This window comes from Haemorhous mexicanus, chromosome 3 (assembly GCF_027477595.1).
Source record: "Haemorhous mexicanus isolate bHaeMex1 chromosome 3, bHaeMex1.pri, whole genome shotgun sequence".
Taxonomy (NCBI): Eukaryota; Metazoa; Chordata; class Aves; order Passeriformes; family Fringillidae; genus Haemorhous; species Haemorhous mexicanus.
In genome coordinates, this window is record NC_082343.1 from 87,956,471 (window position 1) to 87,980,063 (window position 23,593).

At 38.5% G+C, this 23,593-nt stretch overlaps 1 protein-coding gene across 2 annotated transcripts in view; it reads right to left on the reverse strand.

The window, feature by feature from the left end:
- Window positions 1-1,064: 1,064 nt before the first annotated feature.
- KCNQ5 (potassium voltage-gated channel subfamily Q member 5) overlaps window positions 1,065-23,593 on the reverse strand; it is a 277,904-nt gene continuing 255,375 nt past the window's right edge. For both annotated transcript variants that reach the window (XM_059842615.1, XM_059842614.1), the window contains 4 exons: window positions 15,857-15,965; window positions 7,836-7,967; window positions 6,872-6,998; window positions 1,065-6,534 (listed from right to left, as the gene is read on the reverse strand). In XM_059842615.1, coding sequence (XP_059698598.1) covers window positions 5,593-6,534; window positions 6,872-6,998; window positions 7,836-7,967; window positions 15,857-15,965 — 1,310 coding nt within the window. In that variant the 3' untranslated portion in view covers window positions 1,065-5,592. The remainder of the gene's footprint in view (window positions 6,535-6,871; window positions 6,999-7,835; window positions 7,968-15,856; window positions 15,966-23,593) is intronic.

Here is a 23,593-nt window from a genome sequence, read left to right on the forward strand (position 1 = left end):
AAAAAGAGTAACCTACCCCATACCCCTTCAATTACATAAAAAAATGTGAAATGGGTGTTTAAATTTCCTTTGTTAGGTAGGGTCCTGGATTCTTATTGTACAGAGCTGAACATGGAACATCTATGCTCGTATTTTATGGATACATATCACCACCTGTGCCTAGTTGTGGCAATCTGCCAGGTAACCCAACAGGAAAAATTACTCTCTGCTGTCTTCTGACCCTTCCCTAACAGCTCTGTGCACACAGGAAGCAAGGCTGCCTGGTGTAGCACAAGAAGAGAATGGGTATGTTTGCTTCTTTTCCTGTCCTGTGTTTATTCTTAGGCAGAGATTGGTAGTGCTCACATTGGCTGACATGGAAAACCTCCCTTTCTGGCAACCATGGCTTTAAATTTCAGTATCTTAAGGTGATGTTCATCAGAGAGGCTGGGGATCACCTGCACATTGAGATATCTGGGTCCAGTCTTGAAGCCTCTGCAAAGGCAGTGACTTCATCACAAGAAAAGGCTCTCTATATTTAGTATTTTACACTCAAATAGTGAAGCTTGTCTTCAGCCAGGCTGTAGAAAGAGCACAGTGGTGAAAGTAGGCATGTTGCAAGTGAGTGGTTCGGGTTTGGTGCAGTAACATTCTACTACAGCAACTTTCACGGTCAAATGCAGAAGAAACGGCTTCACGTAGGCCTCAAGTTTAACTGAGATGAAAGATGTGCCTTCCATGAGAAATCCTGCTCCCCACACAGGTCCCCAATTGCCAATACTGGTCCCCATTGCCCTTTATCAAACAGGGAACACAGCAATAACTTCCAAGCTCATTTTCATAGAGGAGCTGCAACATTAAGTGAAAGTAAACTGCTGTAAACAGTTACCAGAAACTGAACATGTCAGACTGGTTTCTGCACATTTTATTCTAATAAACTTCCTTTGTGGTGTTTTGGTCCACTTATTAAAAAATTACAAAACTTCAAAAGAAAAACAATGAGCAAGCTTAATTGTTTTTTCTTGCCTGATATGTGGTCCCACCATACAATTTTTTTATATAAGGAAAAAACTCAGTAGTCACGGTACTTTTCAAGTCATTTTTATTAACAACAATATGGATTCAACTTTGTCAAGAATTTACAATTAACATTGTAATGTACTGGCTAATGTTGCAGTGTCAGTGGAAGCAGCCATCGTGCTTTCTAAGCCTGGTACAAAACTTTCTTTTTGTCTTTCAAAGAAGTCAAAAACGCTTCCAATAGCTGATGACATTGGCTATGTCGAATTGTCCTGTGTGTGGCCACAGCTGAGTGAATGGCCACATTTGCATCCAGATGAATGGATAGAAAAATATTAACTATTACATGCTTCCACTGACGTTGCAGGGGACAAATCTTATTTCAAAAACAAATTAATCTTTTTAGACAGTGACAGCACATTGTGTGATGTTGTAATCCATTTGAATAAAGTCAATTAACACACTTGAAAAAAAATGTGAAGCAGAAATACCTGGGACAAATTCTTTTCCGTATTTCATTCAAACCCAGTGAATCCAAAAGGATTGCATGACATATAAGTCAGGATAAAAGTTGGCCCAGAGAAGCAAGTTCATTTCTGGTTCAGATGGTTCATTTCCTGTAAGGTCAATGGAACTGAGTCTGATTATCCCAATGGAGGCTGAGCTTCACCCACTTGGGCAGTGAATTCATTGAAGTCGGTGAAGCCATCCAAGGATGAATTTAGCCTCGGGTGTTTAAACCCTTTTTTCCTCCATTCCTTTGCTGTTATATTTTCGTTTCCTGCTTATTCCTACTTTCTGAATATTCTGATTTTCTCTGTGCTTTTAAAAAATGTCCCTTTTCTTTTTTCCTTTTTATATCAGTAATTTGTGCGTTATTTTTTATATAGTCAATGTGACAAGGGTAAAGTCAGCTAAATATTAGTTTCCTCAGGAAATAACTGGAATATTACCATTTTCACTTCAAACAGATGCCCAACAAAATCAGGATTTGAATCTGAGTTTCCCAATTCAAGAAAAATTCTTGAATTTCATAGAATGAATGAATTCCATAGAATTTTTGCTTGAGTAAGGATTGCAGGTCCCAATCCAGAAATACTACTGTACATAAGATGTTCTACTATACATCAGCAATTCAGCATGATTTGACTTATCACAGAAAAGCAGGTGAATTATTCATCACCATACTATAATGAGAGCAGTCACTCTAAGTATGAGTATCTCAAAAACATATGGAACAACTGTGGGCACTGTAAATAAAAGTGTATGATCTTTGCAATCTTGAACCCTAGGCTAAAACATCATATTCATATTTAAATAAAAAGTATAGATCATATAAGCCAGGAGCAAATACAAATACAAATTTTTGAACAAAAAATAGTCATTGAAACCATTCTTTTCAGCTCTCTCTTCATTCAGGTAGAAGAACATGCTAACCAGAAAACAGTTATTTAGATAAGGCTTAAGTCCTGAAGCTCTTACTTAATTTCAACTTCTCTGTTTAAACAATTGTCAGTGGATTGTAAATCAGAAAAAAAATAAAATTCTTTGTCCTAACTCATGAACAATTCTTATTAGTTGTCATGAGCTGGACTTTAATAAGGAGCTCAGGACAAGACTTGAAAAGCCAGACAGGCCCTTCTTATGTGAAACCAATGAATGACTGTCTGTCGTGATGCTTTCTTTTAAAAGAGAGAGCGTAGAAACTCCTCATGAGGAAATATGAGTAAAGCTTATAAAAGTCCAAACAAATAATTCTTCCTCTTTAAAATTTCATATATTCACTATTCCTATTTTCTATCAATATTATGTTAAAAAACCCTACATGATAAGACTTGCATCTACAAAAATAATAATAATAATGGTGAGCATAAAAGAAAAAAATTAGAATTTTAAACCTTAATTTGAAAAGATACGATCTTCTGGGTTTATCAGTTCTTTGTAAAGACATCAATATTTTCATACATAATTTATAGAATTCATTCTTTTGTGCACAAAATTGTATTAAATAAATTAACTTAAAGTTAGAAGGACTCAAGCATCTCATTTAAGGCAAAAATACCAAGTTTCTGTGAGATAAATTATCAGCAAACCCCAAGGCCCTGTTTCTGTGCAGAATCGGGACAGGCAGGGCCATTGCTCAGTTCTCCCATTGACGCCTTCTGGCTGCAATGGGGGTGCAACCATCTGCTCCTGCAGATGAAGGTGGAAGAGTGGTGTCCAATTCATGATGCCTTGGATTTTAGGTCTCGTCAAGGAGGGGAAGGGAGTTTCACTATGGACACACAGTTGCCATGTGCCCAATCGCTTGCTCCTTAACTGAACCTAACGGCACATTGATGCTTCTTAGGTCAGCAGGAGGCTTCACATGATAGGCAAGAAAGGCACCATAAACAGGAAAAAAGAAAAAATAGCCTAAAAAACTATTATAATTTTAAAATTTTCAGTACTTTAAACTTACATATCTGTCTGGATAAACTGCAGACATTCAAATAAGTTAACAGTTAAGTGAACTGAGATGTGGAAAAAAATGTATTTATCCTCACAAAATTTGCTGTTGTAATCAGGCTTCGGTATGGTCAGATTGCACATAAAGGAAAACAGGAAAGGCTGAATGTGGTGAACTATATGGCAAATCAGCAGTGAGGAAATTGTGCTTCAAGGTGTCTTTCAGGATTTAACAACTGAAGTTTGCTCCGGCATAAGCCATGGAACACAGTGTACCATCCATGGACCCCATATAGTGACACAATATGTACACTCTACAGTTTGCACGTACTTTCACATAATAAAGTTCTCATGTAACATCCAGGAATACTTCTGTAAAGCAAATGGAAGCATAAGTTACAATGGTTTCATAGTAAACAGATCAGCTCCTTCACAATACAATCTACAGCATTTAGCCACAGTTAAGACTGGAGTGATGTTTTTGATGTACATAGCGAGTTCCCAGCGGGTCTGGGCCTTGAGGAAACACTGCCCTGAGTGAGCTGGCACTGGCACACCCGTACATTCGGTATTCCTGCTGCTAGAGGGAAGCTGAGCCCAAGCTGGGTTGTCTACAAGCCTGTGGTGCAGGTGGGGTGACAATCTGGCAGGAGGCAACACACAGAAACCTCATTCAGCTGGGAAGAGTGAAAGCCCGTTTAGGCTCTGCAAGGGTTCTCCCAGTGGCAAAGCCTTGCTGGGGATGGGCAGGCAGGCACTAATGCTGCTCCTGCACCTCAGCAGAAGTGAAGTGTAGGCTAGAGTAAGAAAAAAAAAAAGAGGATGTATCAGGCAGGAATGCTCAGTCTGATGCAGGCTTTGAATTTGAAAACTTGAGTTTTAGCAGGAAGGACTCTGTGAGTCCTGTGTTGGAAAGTTCACAAGAAATTACTGTAGTTGGGATATAGTGTTGAGCTAAGAGTGGGACCATTTTCCCTCTCTCCTCTTACTCTTTTATTAAAAAAATCAACAAGCCCTTGCCTGTGTGGCTTTTTTTTTTTTTTTTTAATAACACTCAGTATCTGTGAGAAAAAACACAAACATGTAACTTTTTCCTTCTTTACCTTTCTTGCTTTATTTTCTGGGACGATTTCCCTTCCTGCCCATCTAAATCCATATTATTATTTATTTATTTTCCCATTGATTGTGTTGTCTCGCTCCCTTCTGTTCTGTCCTCTTTAGTTTTACTCTGTATTTCAGTTCCTCATTTTCCCTTCTTGTCCAGCCTTATGCAAGTGCTGTTGTAGTATCAGGTTGAGACTGCAAGGAAAATTGCCAAAATTTTCACTAGAAGGAAATATTGCTTCTACAATAAAGGCAGCACCTGCTTCCTTCCCTCACCTACTGCTGCCAAAATGGTTCAGATTCACAAGTCAGCTTCTCAATGAGACTAGAAGAAGGAGAGTTTCCCTTGAATTTTCAGTGCAGTCACCCACATTATCCACTTCTGAGGCCAGACCCAATCCTTAAAATACAAACCTTTTGTAACAAAATAGTTCTTGTTATAAAGAACAATGTGACAGTGGTGTGTCAGGTACTTCTGCCACAGCACTAGACAGGTATTAACATACTGTTCTTCAGAGCTAAAAATTACTGATGAGTTAATGTGTGTATCTTGCGACTGGCAGCCATTTCTAACCCCATGTTACTCATTTCCTTGGTACCTTGCTAGCAGCTGTAGATAATCTTTTTGTTGTAAACATAAACTATCATCTAAATCAGGACATTATATATATATTTTATCAGTTCAGAAGCAAAGTGCTTTAAACCTTAAGATTTTTACTTCTGCCCCATAGAAACAGCACAAGGTCTAAATGCTCAAATATTTGTTTTTTGATATGTCCTGCAGCATTAGCTTTGTAGGCAACTCATTATTTAAACCTACTGTACTACATGAAAGGCTGCTGTACTGTAGGTGTAAATTTGGATGTTAGCCGTTGCTTAGACATGCTTTTTCATGCAACTAGGAAATATGGGCTCATTCAACTGTTTTGCAGATTCATCCTGATTTTTGTGATTTTATCTTATTAAAAAGGCTTTCAAAACAGTTCATGCTATGATATGTATGACTAGAGGAATGACCTAGCCAATGAAGAAAGCCAGAAGTTATTTAAGTTTGACATGGAGCAGATTGAGTGCTTCTGTACCATCCCCTGGCTTGCAGATGTTTTGAGATGATCTTGATATTCCAGTCCTTAGAGAGTCAGCAGAGAGAGTTGTTTCCACTAAGGGGCGCGAGATGGCTTCAGTAGTCTCTGTCCCTGCCTCTGTCTCCAACTCTTCATCTGTTATAAATAATTTTGACTCCCTCCATTTGGAGTATACATCTTGGCTACCTCTGGAACCACTGGAGTCACTGCCAGCAATCTGGATATTCAGTTCTTCTGTTGACTGCATAAGGTTTTGTACAGATAAAGATTTTCCTAAATCCATTTGCACTACAGGTTTAACTGAGAGCAAAGGTTCCCCTTCTGTATCCAGACTTTTTCTCCATGTGAGATCCTTTGTCGCACTGGGCTGTGCAACTTGTCCATTATCCTTTGATGCAACAAGGCAAGCGGTGACATTAGAAATATTTTCCTGTGTGGTTACAGGAATAATATGAATGGGCTCAGGCCTATTGATATGCTTCATCGATGAGAAGGGTGGTATTTGTAATGTTGTCGGAGTTGCTGGCTTAGTTGTCTGGTTTATTTGGTTTGTTGCATTATTTACTGTTGCAGGTCCATCGTTTGGCACTTGTGTTGCTTGACTATGCATAGCTGGACTAAAAGCATAGTAAGCCTGAGTGCTAAATTCATTTGGTGTCAGTATGAGCTGTAGGCCACGAGGCAGATTGGCACTAGCTGATCTGGATACACATCCACTAAGTTGTGCAGAATTAGACAAATCTTTGCTGTCTGATGGACTCTGATAATCAGAAGTCTGCTCACACTCGAAAGCTGGCATTTGAAACGAAGCCAAAGTGAGCGCAGATGCAGATCCTTTTCGCAAAACTTGTTGATAAATATCTAATAGACAGTCCAGTTTTGATTCAATGGATTGTACCTATACGAGAGGAAAAGGTCAACATTAGTGCCAAATACTAATTTAAAATATCTGGTACCCAAGCAAAGGGAAAATGTAACTGCTGAAGAGAAAAATGGAAGTAGCTATTGACCCTTGAAAAAGAATGCCAGAAGCCATGTACATTTTTCATAAGCAAGCTGAGAAAAAGGGAGAAAAGGTTAAGGTAATAAGATGCATGTAATTTTTATTTCAACATATAAATGAAGCAGATGCTTGAAAAAAAATATTAACCTGTTCAGCTTTTGAAACTGGCAATAAAACACAGAAAAGGCATGAGCAAGAAAGCAAGACAAAGTAATGTAGATAATCACTCTACCTGTTTCTCCACTTTGACTACCCTCCCTAACATACTGACGTCATCAGTTGTCTCATGCTCTGCAGGATTCTTCTCTCTGCTTCTTTTATCTGCTGTGATTTGTCCTTTCCCAAGAATTTGGTCAACACTGTAAGAGAAACCAAAAGCTGTTGCCGTTCCTGGAACTGGCATAGGTGTGGAAGTGTTTGCCATATTTATATGTTAAAAATAAAAATCCCAGTACTTCAGGAAAGTGCTCAAAGAAGAAGATAAACAATTTTATTAATTAAGGGAAATGAAGAAAAAAGAAAGAGTGATTTTTGAACATATTAAACTGCATTTCTTTTTTGTTGGCACTAACCAGAAGCCAGAAATTAGCCATCATCTGGGAAAGCTAAGACTAGATTTGCTGAAAGGGGGAAAGAAGAGGCGGCCTCTCCAACGGCTTGATGTTATGCAGAAACAAACATACCAGTGCCACTCCCAGCTCTCCCATCCTAACAACAACATCCACTCCTGGGACACTTGTCAGTTTGAAACAGGAATCCCTAACCTTCTCTGATAATGATAAATATGATGCAATGTTGTTTGGTTTGGTTTTTTAATTACTGTTGCTGGGAATCTCTAACATAAAACCTGCATAAATACTACATTACCAGTAGTTCTCAATTTCTTTTGTGTGAAAAGAGGAAGTAGGAAAGAGGCAGTTCTCAATTTCTTCCTCAGCCTTTTGACTGAAGTCCTTGTTTACAAATGGACTTCACAGATAAGGGATTACCTTTTCTGTTCTTCAGACTTCCATTTTCTGAGAAAAATTTGACTACATTGCTTTTTTGTTTGCTTTTGCCCACAATTCAATTTCTGGCTCAGCTGTGTTCACAGAAAGAGAGGCCGTGTAACACAGAAATGTTGAACGTTGCCAATATACTTTATGCAGTGAATGACATTAGATGCTCATGCAGAGTGTAACTAATTCTTTCCTTACCGTGACTGAAGACTCTTAATCCTGCATAACATGTCTAGATGACCTGCTGAATACTGTTCAATGACATCTTTGACATCATATGGGCGAAGCGTTTCCTTAAACTTTCTCTTTGCAACATGAAACTTCATAATTCTGTGGGGGAAAAGCATTTTATAGGTTAATTTTCAATAGTTAATAGGAACCATAGGTATATTTCACTGACAAAATTTGATAGCTCATTTTTAAATGGAAGTTATTTTCAATACAGCTTGTGCAGGTAAACTTTCACATGGTTGTTTTTTTAAGTACAAATGCACTGTAGCTATGTCTTTGAATTGTTTGAGAGGTCAGGTGACAATGTTTTAAAGACTGCAGAGCAGGTTTAATGTATCAGTATATACCTGCTCAACTTTTTTTATGCTAGCTGCTTGATATGAAAGTTAAGCCTGGGATTAGTTTCACTGACTTGAGTGTGATATCATGTCGGCTACATTTGTGCATAAGATACTTGTATTCTTGTTACAGGAAAGATTTCTTTAGTGAATCGATTACAGAAACTTAAATAACAGTATTCTTGTTCTGGTGTTCATTTTACATTCCTTGCTCTCCTCTTTATGGGAAGAAAAAAACAAGGACCCCATTAAGTTTTCATCAGTTTTTATTTTTTAGTTAACATTCAGGCCTAAATTTTTGTTTTCAACTTATATGGCTGACTTAAGATCAAATTTTCCAAGCTGAAGAGAAATTTTCATGTTTGTTCCCTATTGGAATATATAGGAATTATTGCTTAATTAGCATTCATGAGTTTTTCCTTGAACTTTACTGCAGAATAATAAGGTTTCAGGTAACAGTAAATATCCAAAATTGATGACTGGCATAGGTGTAAGTCTTTTTATGTAAGTCTTGCACAAGTTTCTGTGATATGTGACATGAATATGTGATGTCCCCTGAGTAGCTCTTGTTAGAATAGAAAGCTTGGAATTAAATTGAAATTTTCAACAATAAAAATGACAAATTTGGAAAGTAAATGATGGTGAGATTATTTTCCTGGTCATCTGGTAGAACCTGAAATTTTCCTTGGTTTACATAAGGACTGGGAGAGAAAACAAGGGATCAGGTGTATTGGCTGTGCTGGCCTGTTCTGCAGAGCTTATGAATTCCCATTAGGGTCAAACTGCTGATATTTGCTATCTATTACAATTGAAAAAGCAGAGACTGTAAATTGGTATCCTATCCCAAATGCTGGTAGTCATGATAATATATTCCCTCTGGGTTTATTATGATATGTATTTAGCAGCTGTAAGACAACAAATTATAATAAAACCCAAAACATGGTTCTCAATCTCTGAAAAAAATAGATTATTAATGTTGTAGTGGAATTTAGAAAAGTTATTCTTCATGTAGTTAGGACAAATATTATGACAATAGGTATGTGCAGTGGTATTGATAGTATACAATGATCCTCTTTTTGTATTGTACATAAATATTCTTACAGGTAATGTCAGCCTTTTCTCACAGTACTTAGCTTGTTGGTATTTCCCATTCTGGTGACTTTCAGTTAAAAATGAGATTGTCACTGGTATAGAACTTGAACTATGATTCTGATTATAGAAATTAAAAGTGGAAAAGGCCTGTTAGGAGCAGTCCATCAACTTGACACCTCAGGACTGATCTCCATGGACTTTGAAATATGTTGGATCATGGGCTTTTCTCTTTTGCATTACCAGCTGCTTCTACAGACCAATGGCTTTTGGTATCTTTTGTAATCTGGAAGCCTGTGAAGCTGTGATGAATCTGGGATGAAGATTTTTTTTCCTTTTTTTTTTTTTTTCAGCTGTCAAATTATGCCAAGATGTTGGTTTATAGGACCGTGACAACCTAATCTTCTGAATCTAGATTTTATTGGGGTTATGAAGAATGAATAATGGAGCTGACATATAAGACAGTATAATAGTTCTGTTGTTACTATTATTATGTTTTGGTGGTCACAATGTTTTACTTCATGCATTTAATAAAGCAAAAATATGAAACTCTATTAGAAAATAAGAGCCAGGCGATTATTGGCATAATTGAAGACAACTGAATTTACCACAACTGGGTGATTTTACAAGGAAAGAGGCAGAAGACTAATTATTATTAAGAACCATGGAAGCTTTTTAATCAGTTAGCACAAAAGTCTTCATTACTACTTTGCAGCTTTATAACACTTTTTTTGCTTATCAAGGCAGTTTGTTCATAATGTTCAGAAGTCAAACAGAATTGAAAGCATCATAGCTGTATCAGTGAGCTGTAACTGTACTATTTCTGGTTTAGGTATTAGCTCATGTGATTCCATCTTAATTAACTTTAGCAGGGTTTGGAACAGACCCATATTGCTCACTTCTTTTAGTTCAAGCACACAAAATTTTACATAAACTGTACAAAAAATATTGCACTATTAAAAAACTGTCATTTTAAAAGCCTGCAAGTTAATTAAGAAAAAGAAAAACCGAATCCTTTCAGTAATGGAGCCTTGCAACTGCTTTGCAGTTATTAAATTTAGCTGAATCTCCATAGTTATTTAGTGTCAGTTTTATAAAATCAGTTGTCATCCCGTATCTTGAAATCACTATGTAATTAATTTACTGTGAGGATGATAAGGCTCTGGAACAGATCCTGCAGGAGAGTTGTGGACGCCCCATCCCTGACAGTGTCCCAGGCCACGCTGGATGGGACTTGGAGTAAGCTTGAGACCCAAGCAAGCTTGGAGCGACCGAGTGGGAGGTGTCCCTGCGCATAGCAGGGTGTCGGAACTAGAGGGTCGCTACGGTCCCTTTTACCCAAACCACTGCACGGTTCCTTATGTTTGGACACCCATCCTGATAGATTATGTACAACTACGTAGACTATGAGCTCCTGTGGGATAAAAACTAAGGTAGTTGCAGGTAACCCATCGGTACAAAAAGGGGAAAAGGAGCAGCGAGTCGCGCAGCCCGCAGGTTTTGGGAGCAGCCGCCCCGAGCTCGGCCGGGCGGGCAGGGCGGGCCGGGGCTGCCCTTCCCGGCGGCGCCAGCAGGGGGCGAACAAGGCCCGCCACAGGCGCCGCCGCTGCTGCTGGTGCGGGCAAGGCCGTGCCGGCCCCGCGGCTTGGTAAAGCTTCGTCTGCGTCTTTAAATCGCCCTGTGCACGCAGCAAGGTGGCATTTTATAACTCAAATCTAATGTGACAGACGATGCGCCGTTGTAAACACACCCAAGCCACAAGCATGACAGTGTTCTGGTAAGAGTGAGTCATAAAAAGTAGCTTATTTCAGTCATACATCCAGAGAAGAGCAGAAAAAAAAAATAGTCTGTTGAAGCAGACCAATACATAAAAGTGCTTTGTCTAGAATTAATAGCTAAACCACAGTCCCACTAATCTTTATGTACTCTGATAATCTGTGGAAAGTTACAGGTCCAATACCAACTTTTGTCTTATTGACTCATAGCAGCCAAGAGCAGCACCCATTTCATTTATCTGTTCTGGGATGCAGGATCAGCCTTGCTCTAAAATGACAGTGTTTTCTGTACATGCATGTTGCATATCTTCCCTGGCATTCACTGCATTGTAATTTGCATTCATGATGCCTGTCCCAGTGTTAAAAGCTGTTTTGCTTGTCATTTAGTGCACTTTCCTGAGGCTGGCACCATTAGAGCGTCTCTAATCCTTGGTGCAGCCCTGTCAAACTCATGCCATTATTTTCAAAGCTGTGTCTTGTCAGTCTTGTCATAATCTCAGGAAGAAACAGAGCTTCATTTTACTGGGATTCAGGTGGAATCATACATGGTTACTGCCTTGAATATTAAAAGACAGGTAGGTTGTTTTATCCATAGCCAGATGAGGTGACCACAGGTTGTTTGCTCACCTACAACATCAGGAAAGCAGGTGCATAGAGATTTAGCTGTGCTGGTGCCTCTGTCTCACTACCCTTACCTTGCCAAATATCCCTTCTTCCAGGTAAAATGTAATGTGCAGAAGAGATCAGGACCAACACAGAGGCCCGCAGACAAAGGTGTTTGAGACCCAGTTCTACTACATGAAAGGCAAGTGAGTAAAAATTGTCTTCTCTCTCGTGTCTCGACCTGACTCATCCCCCAGCAGCCAGAAAGATGATTTTCCCCCAAGTACAGTGCTGTCCTAGCCAAACACATGTGTAAGAGCCTTGCCTAGGCTCTGAATACCATCTGGCAGAAAACAAACAATATGTTTGGATTTAAAAGAAAGAGGGGGTTCTGAAACACTACATTGAACAAATTCAAAATGGCTACTAAAAACACATTTTATAGGTATTGCAGGAACATTGTAAAGACTGAACATAAATGGTAAATTATATTTTCCATCTTTGTCTGTTAAATATGTATGACTGTTCAACTATACAGCTTATCAGCTCTAGAATTCTCAAGTTTCATTACATTTAGCCACAGTTATTTTTTTTTCTTAGCAGCAAATGAAAACTTATCTTTGCAATCACTAGAGTTAAAGAGAGAAAAGACCTATTAGGTCAGTACTTTCATCTTCCTGCCGTTGCAGATATTTTCTATTGCATATTTATTTATGCTTCTCAAATCTCATTTTATATTCCATAAACAGTACAGTAATTCCATCATTTCCATGTGGAAAGTATTATTGAAATGAGTGCTTCTTGCTATGGAAAATGATCAGAGATATCACAACATAGGGAAACAAGGTATCCTAATCTTCCTTTTAGTCTCTTTTATACACATTCATCATTGTGAATTAACAAAGCTGGAAAAGGCAATGTTTTTTGTTAGTCTCCAGGAACTCTGCAGGATATTAATGGCTTTTTGCTCAGAACAAGTCTGGGGATGGTTGAGTAGTGTTGAAGACCCTGCTGGCACACAGACTCAGTGCATTGTTAGCAAGGACTGCTTTGTGCACTGCTCTGATCCCAGCTGGAGGCCATGGATGAGCAGGACAGATCATGACTGGGCCCAAGGCATGCTGCAGTACACACCATGTTTCACCACACTGCCCATCTGTTCCCTGTTCACCCAATACTGTGCATCAAGCAGCTTTTCCTTACTTTCCCTACCTCTCAGCTGACCTTTCCTGACAGAAGGCTTTTGCAGTAAGAGGGGATGGAGAGGGCAGCACACGAGATAAAGACTCGGTTTAGGAGGCTTGGAGAGCAGATTGAGAGCTTGAGATGTTACCAGACAGGTTTGCCTGGTAGGTCTGCAGTAGGACTAGTTGAGAGTCCTGTCTTTTATGGAAAGGACCAAAATGTTGAGAACTTTTTCAGGAAAGGACTGTTTTCTCCATCCCTTGTTTTGATTATAACAAAATGAAAGTTTGGGGAGTTGTTTAGTTAAAAAACTGCTTTGAAAAATAAAGTAGCCCTGGAAAATATATAAGTAAACAAGGTCAAAACTGACACAGTAGACTTTGAAATTACCAAAATGAAAAATTATAAATAAACTGGTTTTTGTCTTTTGCTATTTCAAGGATGTGCAACCTGAGAGTAAGTAGCATATTTTAGGCTCCTTGCGCTGAAAAAAACCCCACCCCAAATGTTTTGATTCCAAAACTGAGAGAGGACCTACCTCTGTAAACCCATGGGCATGAATTAATTTTGCTAATTTCATTTCCCCTGAAAACAAAAGGGCCATTTGTGTCTTTGTAAAACAATTTGTACCCAGGTCTAAGCAGGAAAAAATAACTGGACTCCCTTATAGCAATTTTTCAAGTTGATGCATCAAGAATGGATACAACGTCTGTGTTTATATTTGGGGTCTTTTCCTAGTGCATCATAAAACTATGTAAGTGCCTTCTGTCTTTGCCTGCCTCTGTATACCAGCATGAAAGGAAAACCAGCCTTCACCCTCCCCCACTGCCTTTGCAATTCAAAGCTGTTTCTAAAAACAAACTTCAAAATGAGGCACAAAGTTTCCATATAGGCAGATGTTATCATCTTGAAATTCTACAGTTACTTTATAGAGTCTCAGATCCTTCTTCAGATGTTTGCATAGATCCCAGCGTAGTCTGGTAACAGATACTCTGAATAATCAGAAAGAGGTGTATCAGCTACCTGATGAACTGAATTATCAGTCTCTTGATTTTGAGAGATTAAAGTATAGCATATACAGAAGTCTCAAGATCATGGCATATTACTGCCTTACAGATGTCAAACAAAGGTAAGTTTCTGAAGCAAGATGCATGTGTCACTTTTGATCTTGCAAAACACTAAAATTTGCAGGGAGATGGGAGAAATTCATGGCTAATTGATGGCAAGTGGAGATTCTTACTCTCAGCCACAGTGGTGACATGAGTTGATTTTCTAGTAGGCCAGGTGTGCAGAGTAAAAGTCAGAGATAATATAAATATTTGATTCTCATCAGTTAAATAGTACATGTCTGAAATAATAAAATCTTGCACATTTGCTCCTCTTATTAGAACATTTCTGTGGATGGTACTGTGAAGAAATTTTCCCAACTATATCCTTCACATTTGGTTACTTTCCATTTGAGTTGATAATGACCAAGAGCACCAAGCAAAAATGCAGATGATGCATTGAACAATCCAGTGCTCCCCTAAATAATGAGCTCCATGAAGTATTGAAATGTGAAGTCAATCCTAAGGAATTTGGACAGTATGGAGAATGATTATCCTTTGCCAGGACAAGTGGCAAGGTGCACCTGGGACCAAGAGTTATCCAATTTAAAATGCAGCATCACAGAGAAACATCTTTGACACCAAAGTCAATGGATTGTGCTGACTGTTCCTAATGTGAGCATTTTCCATTTGAGGAAATAGGCTTGCCTTGTGAGTGGGTGTCCACTGTGCAAAAAGGACTTCTGTCACCTGTTGAAACATTGCTAGCAAGAGATGGTTTTCAGCAGTGACATTTGTCTTGCCAGTTGCAGTGGCTGTGGACACAGGCCTGGTATCTGACTCGTCCTGTGAGGTCATTTCCAGGCAGGTTGGAAAATGGTAGGAAAAGATGTCTGCAAATGATCTATCAAGCTGCCTGTGCTAGTAGAAACGTTTCAGAAACAGCCTTACTCACTATCTCTCTTCATTTTACTTAATGGAAAAGGGGAAGGAAATACAAGTAGCCCATAGGTTATCACTGCATGAAATTATGTGATAAAAAGCTCGAGTTTTTCTTCCTTTGGTGCTGAGAAAACTCAGGCAGGGGGTTCTGAACAGGAAAACATTGTCTTTCCATTGATCTTTGCAGAAATTCCTTTTGGCTGCTGCCTGTCTCTCTGGCTACCTTCCTGCACCCAAGAAGGTGCTGGACACTGATGTGATGCAGAGCCAGTGGGGTGACCCCCAGCGATGGCCTGAGGTTTGCTGCCAGCAGACAGGGAATGCTTGAGCTCTCCTTGCTTGTTGCTGTACACTTCATGGTGGAGATTTTGACTGCCAGGATTTATACTTCAAAATACTCTGGAAGCTAAATAGCCTTGGCAGCCTCAAGAGGGTGAGTTTAAACTTTCAATGCAGGTAACTTTATGAGTTTCAAGGCAGTTTGCTACTTTCTTGGAAAAGGAGACTATTTGTTTTTAATTATTTGGGTTATATTTAGTTTAGTGGATAGTAGTAGGCAAGACTTTTCACAATTGAATTAATGTAATTATTCTGTTCTTACCAGGAGAAATTTGCAATAAAAGTCATATGACAGTCTCAGGAATATGGAAATGCAATAAAACCCTACACTTTTAAAGGAAATAACTTTTCCAGGCAAGGTGACACATACTCAGTAAAAGTACATCAAATTGTAGTTTGAGTAGCATAAAATGTAATGGAAAACAGCATCCATTACTTTCTTTTTTGTGTCAAATCATGTAACATTTTTAGATATTGAAAAGCTGATAACAGAACTGATAAAATGTTTTAATTTATCTAAAATAGAAAGGAAGAATAAGATATTAGTATTAGTTATGTAACAAATATAGCCATGTAATAACTAACTATCATTTTATGAATTGATATGCAGTTTATTAGTATCTGAACTAAAGGAAATTCAAGTGTTTATTCAGTCAATATTTTCTACTCACCTGATAGCTCTAATGACAGTTTTAAGAGCAGGGGTGAGATCTTCTACGGACACATCACACTGACACCCTTTGTCATCATAGACATCATCTGTTCCAAGACTGGTGTCAGCTGCAAAAGACAAGAGCAGACTAAATAAGAGAAACTTAAAAATCTCTTCCTTAGTGTTTTCTAACAGCCTGCACAGTGCTTCTGGAAAAAGAAGGACTATGTATCAAGCATGACAGACCTCCTTCAGCTAATGAACTATATGATGCACCTGTGTGTGTCTTTGCTTGTGTCATAAAATGCCTTGATAGTCCCAGAGTAATTAGTAAAAATTGGAAAGGAAGAATGCCCTATTATTTTTCAAACTAATTAATAGCTGAGCACCAGCATGTTATTCCTGATATCCCATGGTTTTTCCTCACATTCTCTGTTTTATGGGAAAGCAGTGAACTAACAGATGGAATGGCAGAATCAGAGGATGCTAAAGTTATATTATTACAGTTTTACCACTATTGATCAACCTGGCATTGAAGACAAAGGAGACGATCCATTTCATTTAATAAGCGGGTTGTGGAATGACCCAACACTTTAATACAGGTGAAAATAAACAAAATAATTTTTTACCAATAATTAATAATTGCCACCTTAAACCTCAGAGCCATGTAGGTATTCCAAGCTTCCTCTGTCACAGGAGCTTAAGCCAAGTTACTGTAAAAAAAAGTGGATCCTTTACATTTCCTAAAAGCCACCTCTGCAGAGTTGCCATCTGGGAATTAGCTAGAAATTTCAATACATAAAACAGGTACTGATGCATGACTATGTGGTTTACAAGCTTAAAATGTGCGGGAATGCAAATGGAGCAAGAAGGGCAGGGTCATGGATGCCCATACATCATCTGTATTTCAAAGGCACATGAACTACAGGAAAATTCCTTGGGATACGTGCTTTTTCTCCCAAATCATCTTTCTTCAACTGCTAAAGTCTAAATGCTCAGAAGAATTTTACTCAAGGTCAGTGTATTTCATCATGTAAGTGTCTCTGCTTCAGGAGGAAGAGAGTGTAAAATGAGTGACATGAAACAGAGAAAAAAAGATGGGATTCAGTAACCCTCAGTAACAGAGGAGATTTCTTCCCAGTCCTAAGTTGCTGCCTACATTCAGGGTGTTATTTAAAACAACAGGTTTAGTCATTCAGAACCACTTCAAGTAAATAATTTCAGGGCTTTAAATTATAAGCAGATTTGAAGCACAGTCAGACACAAATGATTACAGGACATTCTTTCAAATTCCTTCTTCAGGAAGACTGCAGATTAAAGATGAAAAATATTATTTGTCAGTCAAAAGTGCCTGAAAATGTCATGGTACCTTCTAAATCTAATAGGGATGCCATCTTGGCATAAACAGTTTTGTACAGCATCTTCAAGAACTGGTATTACTGCATTGTTTTCTTCACAGATTTAATGTTCAGCCATGCACATTTTTTGGTTGGGTTTTTTTTTAATGAGTCTGGCTAGTTCATTACCCTTGGGAACATATATATTTTTTTTGTTACTCTTGCTGAACTGGTACACTTATGAGAAACATCTGTAGCTTTTAATAACAGGTGAATTCATCTTTGACAGATCAACTTAATAAAGAAAGATGTTTAAGAATGTTTAAGTTCACATGAAACAATCAAATGCAACAATTAAAAATTAAGTTTTAAACAGTAAAAGTGAAATTTTCATGCAAAACTTTGAAGTGCTGCTATTGTAAGTCATGACTGCAATGATGCCAGGAGTGTTTTTCCCTTGCACTCTTTCATGAGCTTCACTCCTTACTTGGCTTATCTTATTGATAAAATATACATCTCTCCACCCATTCTGCCTCAATAACATTTGGATCCCTGCCCCGAAATGTGACTAGCTAAAATAAACTTTATAATTAATTTGATAGGTATATACACTACCTAAACCACCATCTCAGGACCTGCTAAGTATTCCACAACACTAACTTTCCAGGTGTCATATCTGATCAGCCTCTCCAGTTACCTCTCCCAGTGTGGAAATCTCCCAGCTCATTTATAAGTGCCATATTAAAACCAGAGCTTTTTACGCTACTGGTATTTCCAGTGACTCTCTAATGTTTGAATCTATTCAGTTATGCCAGTATAAATTAGGAAAAATACTGCTCAGATCACAAGAGCTATAGCTGTCTAAATCCAGTGAAACAGGAGACTCCAACCTGAAAGTTTAAAATAAACATGTTTCTGTATGGTTGTCTCACGGATACGGTTCCTGGGTCCTTTGCCAAGCACAGTGTCATTAATAAATGGGCTTCCTTACCAAAGTATATCTTTGCAAAACTGTTTTGAGAACTGTGTGGTGTAATTACAGTGTTTCATGTGGCTCCCTTGCGGATAAAAACCTCTGCAAAATTTTTAGACAGATGCTGGAAAATTCTAATAAATTTAAGCCAGATTTAATAAGAGATGCTGCTCCTAATAAATCACCTTTTTTCTTTCTAATATTCCACTGATATGAATTTCCTTCATTATGGCAGACACTCAATACCACAGGTCAATAAACCTAATGAAAAGCTATAGCCTAGTTTGATTCCTATGGGAAACATAAATGTTTCTTTAGGATACTGAGCAGACCTGGGAAAATGTTTGGGAAATACATAGTAGCAATCTGGAGAAAAAATTCCAGCTTAAAACACCACTGAAATCAAAGTTCACATTCTTACCAATTTTTCCAGTGGAAGCTCATGTTGTGTACCACATAGTTACGAGGTGAGATGTACTTGTATGCTTTCTGTCCCTCTCGAGTTCATCGTTGAGGTCAGGGCTGAGTTGGGGTCAGTTTGGCTGCTTTAGCAGCTCCAGCTGTTCAAACCTCTGCCAGCTCCCAGATGGGGCTAAGCTATGCTCTCCAAGCTGCTGTCTGTTCCCAGAGAGGGCCCTTCCTAGGCATTAATGGGACAGCTAGACCTCCCAGTGCCAGCTCATGCCTAGCCGTGCTCACATCCACATCCTTCCCTGTACCCTTTGTCTGTATCCTCTGCTTTCCATTGGGGTGGCTGTGCATGGTCCACGTGGGTTCCACAAGGAACTGTGGGCAGCAGCTCCTCCGCATGAGCCTGGCTTTGCTGCCAGTCTCTTTCCTAGGGTTAGCCCTCGTCTCTCTCTCCAGCAACCTCTATCACAAGCTAAGCAGCTTTCAAGTCTGTTCCATGGGCAGCTGAGGAATATGGCCTAAACAATGCATAAAATGTCTTGTAATGCACATTTAGACCAACTCCTGCATGTCTCTTTAAGTGTCTGAATTGTCAGTCCACTTAACAATCCAGACCTTTTTCTAGTACCAGCATATTTAGAATTCAGTATGTGTTTTGATCTTAAACAAAGAACGTGTTTATTTCACAGCTGATGAGGCATCTGCCATTGTCTTATAATCTCTGACATTATTTACTTTGGGCTACTGTCTGGACTTTGCTGCTTTTTAATTTCTTCCTCTTTCTTCCCGAACAGTCTTTGATTTAATCACACAGCAAAGCAGCAATTACCAAGAAATAGAAGAGGCATGCACAAGCAAGTAAAATTGTCTTGATATTTCCCTGTTTTTCACAGTATTTATGCATTTTTCATGCAAACTCGAGTCATTTATGATCACCACAAAAGAATGGGCAAAAAATTAGGCTGTTCTAAAGCATTATATGTCACCAACAAAAAAATTACAAGTTTTTAGCTGCATTTCATATGACTCTGTGCAAAAGTTATTCATAAGGCTTGATTTATTATTTCTGTAAATAGTATGTGTCCTTTCTTAGAAGTGTTTTCTGTTGTTTAATAACATGCTTTGGCACTGAGAAAACTGACATCGCTCTCATAGCTCCTTGCTTTCAGTGTCAGTAACATTCAAGTAATTATCTGCCTGTTAAACAGAATAAAAAAGATTCTTTACTTTTTGTTTTCTGGGAACAGCAATATGCTAGCAACAACAATCCAGCATTAATAAATATGTGTGCCAACACAATAAATAATCCTACGGAAGTGCTTCTGACATAGTGACTGGTATGGTGATCCCAACATAGACCTTTTGACTCGTTTTTTGGAAACCTTCAGAGGCGCTTAGATCTTACTCTGACTGTGCAAGAGGTAGTTAGGGTACTTTATGTGGGTGATAGAAATAATTTTGCTGAGGCTGACAACCAGCCTTCTCACAGAAGCCACCTCTATGCCCCCCCCACTACCAAGAAACAGGCTGTGCAAAACCAACACAACATGGAAAAATCTCAAGAGGTGCCTAAAGTTGATAGCCTGCATATGACTTGCACTTACTCACGTCCCAGCACAGTATTGTGTTGACTTGGTTAAAAACACATTGGTTTGGAAAAATGTCTGATTGGTTTTCATTTAAATACATGACTCCAGGTAAAAATTGGAGGGTGGTGTAATTTTCACAGGTGCTGAGTTATTTTGAGCCATATTGTTATCAAAACTGAGAGTTTGAGTTGAGAATTAAGTCCAAGCAATTTATAATGCAGCTCCACAGCTTGTTCTCCACCTTGCTCAGCAGCCTCATGTGAGTGCAGAGCTTCTCTGCCTGCCCAGAGCAGCAGCGCAGGGCACCCCAATCTGACACACTCATGTCTCTGCTCATTTTCTGTGTGAGTGGTCAGAAAGAAAATGAATGGGTAATTCAGTGCATCTAACTTCTGGGCAAGTAAAGCTGGACATGAATTCAAAGTTTTTGGGGGACAGATTGTCCCTGTGGGAGGTGCCACTACATAGGTCTGCTGCAGCAGGGGGATCCAGGCAGCTGCTTTGTTATGAGACTCCAAACTGCCTTAGTCTTACATGGCTACTGAGCTCAGATGAACCCTCTTGCTCAAGAAGCAATGCCGGCAGCTTAATACTCTCATTATTCATTCTTTCAGCCTCTTTGTGAGCAAAGAGAGCCTCATCTGTGCTGCTCTATGTAATGCCTAGGGTACCTGCAAGGTAGGTGTATTTCACTCAACTTTACCCTGCCTTTGAAGTATCTTTCTTCACTATGAGCATTTACTGTGTTAGGGATTTAGCCTATATTCTCAAAAAAAAAAAAAAAAAACCACCTTCACATATTTTGTAGTATTTCCACAGATGCTGTAAAGCATAGAATGTTTCACAAAATCTCAGTTACTTTTTCCCCCTCAAAAATTATTCAATGTACAAACATCTTGATGGTTTATGTTCATGTGATTAATGCAATTTCCCTTTCTATAAATGAAATGTGTATTAGCCTAGTGCCTTTGTTTAAATATGTTTTATGAAACTACTCACTTCTTCACAAGCTCTCATTATCCTCCTGTTTGTTGAACCATGAATACAAAATCCCTTCACTACCCCTATAACCGATTTTCTTCCCAATTTGCCTTTGCTTTAAAACATCAACAAGCTGACTCTCTCACAGTACCTGGTTCACTTACTTTGTTTTACTTTGATTGCTCACCAAGTTCCAAAGGAAAAATAAACTAAAGAAAGCGATGCTAATTGTGATGGAACTTAATCACATATTAATAAGAATGCCCAAAGCTCCCCCGTGGGGGAAAGGCAGCAGCCCATGTTTACATGCTTTCCAGAGCAGAGACCAGAAAAAGGAGGCCCAAGGGAGAGAATTATGTATTTATTTCCTTGATCTCTGGAAAAAGTAACCAACAAAAGGAAAGACTTTCTTCTAATCAAGAAAGAAGGAAGAAGGCGGAACAAGTACTTCAGTGTTGTGCTCTTCACGTTAGATACTTAATATTTCTCTAGAACATGACATCAAAATCCCTGGTAGTAGACAACAGTGTTCAAGTGGAAAAAATAAGAAAGAGGGAATAAGACTTACAACATTTAAAAATATTCTTTACAGGGAGCTTTTATGAAATGGTTGCCATTTCCATGCTAGAAAGGAATTTCTCAGAAAGGGAAGGAAACTGGTGCCTCCTGTAAGGAGGAGCACTGTTGCACAAGCTTGTAAACTCTGCCTTCTGCCCAACCAGAGCCTCTACTCTACTGGCAGTACTGATGGGGAGTTCAGTAGTGCTATATCAACAGCCCATTCCTTGTCTTTCTTCTGAAACACACAAAGCATTCCAGATGGGGAGGAGAAGAGGACATCTTTGGGAACTGCAGTGCAATGTGACACAGAGTATCTTAAAGAATATCCCTAACAACATTAGCTATGTTAAAGCATTTCTGAAAAGCCTCTGATTTGGCTAAAATGGAAGAGAGATTTGGTGGAAAGTTTTTTACATATTCTGGCTATAATGATATAGTTTTCTTTCTCTGTAAGTGCAATTTTTTTAAGATCAGAAACTTAATTTATATCAATTATCATATAATGCAAGCAAGTTCCAAATATCTAAAATTCTAGCATTCCCTTCCCTTAGTTATTATTTGACTTCTCAGAAATTTCTGCAGTGGCAATATTTCATGTAACAGCTCCCTCTGCTTAATTAAAAAGGAATCCTTTTAATTTTGAATGATGATATGGAGGACCAGGAGACTTTCTAAAAACAATTCATTAAATGCACAATAATTATGCTGCTCGAAAGGCTGATCTTATTATAAATAGTAGAAAATTAGTCAACAACTTTAGATGGCCATGTGAGAAAAGTAAAAGAAGGTGACTCTAAATCTATGGCTTTAGTGTATTTTTAGCTACACATTTCTGTTATTTTATATATACCACATCCAAGAAGTAAAAACTGTAAAATAAATTGCAGAAACATATGATAGTATCTGGAACTGTAGACTAATGAGCTAAATGTCGCACTTAATTGACTGTCTCCCTGCAAGACCTTGTAGCACACATCACTTGATATATGTCTGATATTCCATAAGGTCCTCAGAGGTCCTGTGCCCTGGGAGATTTCCAGGTATTGTTGTTGAGGGACATCATAGACTGAGGCAAAGGGTTAGAGAACTATAGCTCTTTTAGATTCATGTATCTACAGGACAGTCCTGTATTTTAAAAAGTCATGAAGGATTTCCTTGGTAATGTTTCATTAAAATAAAACTATTCCTCAAATGTTTCAGATTTGGTGCAAGTGGGTTACATGTGGTTGGGAAATTTTATGAACATCCTCTCAAAATTACTTCTTATCTTATTTGTATAGTCTTCACTGCAGATGAGGGTATCCAAAAGCCATGCAAATCATGTTTCTGTGTGATGGTCTGCTGCTGTTCCTCACAGGGCTAACCTTAATAATCATTATCACTGTACCTGTGACCACTGAGTCCAGTGAGAAATGGTGCACAGGAAGTTCTTCAAGAGGTATTGTAAAGACAGAGACTAAATTATGGACTCATTTGGCCAGTACTTTGGCTGGAATAAGCTAAAATAATGCCTCAAAACCAATGGTCTGTACTTGTTTTCACAAAAATGACTCAGAGCTTAGATCAGAATGCCAGATCTTCCTAGTTAATTACAGTGACAATGGTAATAAATGAGAGCTCTATCTGCTCTATGGAAGGCAATAACAACAAAACAAATCTCTTGTCTAGCACAGATTGATATATTGCTAATAAATTTCTTTCAAACTTTGACAACATGCAGCTTCACTTGGAATCAACAAATTTAAGCTTAGATGTAGAAGCACCCCAACTAAGGACTTCTGCCACATCAAGTGAACCTTATCCAAGGTCAAGCTGTTTATGCTACTGGAAGGAAAACTTGTCATTCTTGCAATACATAAATTACATGGTAGTAACCGAGGATGTGGGGGCTGAAATGCACAATT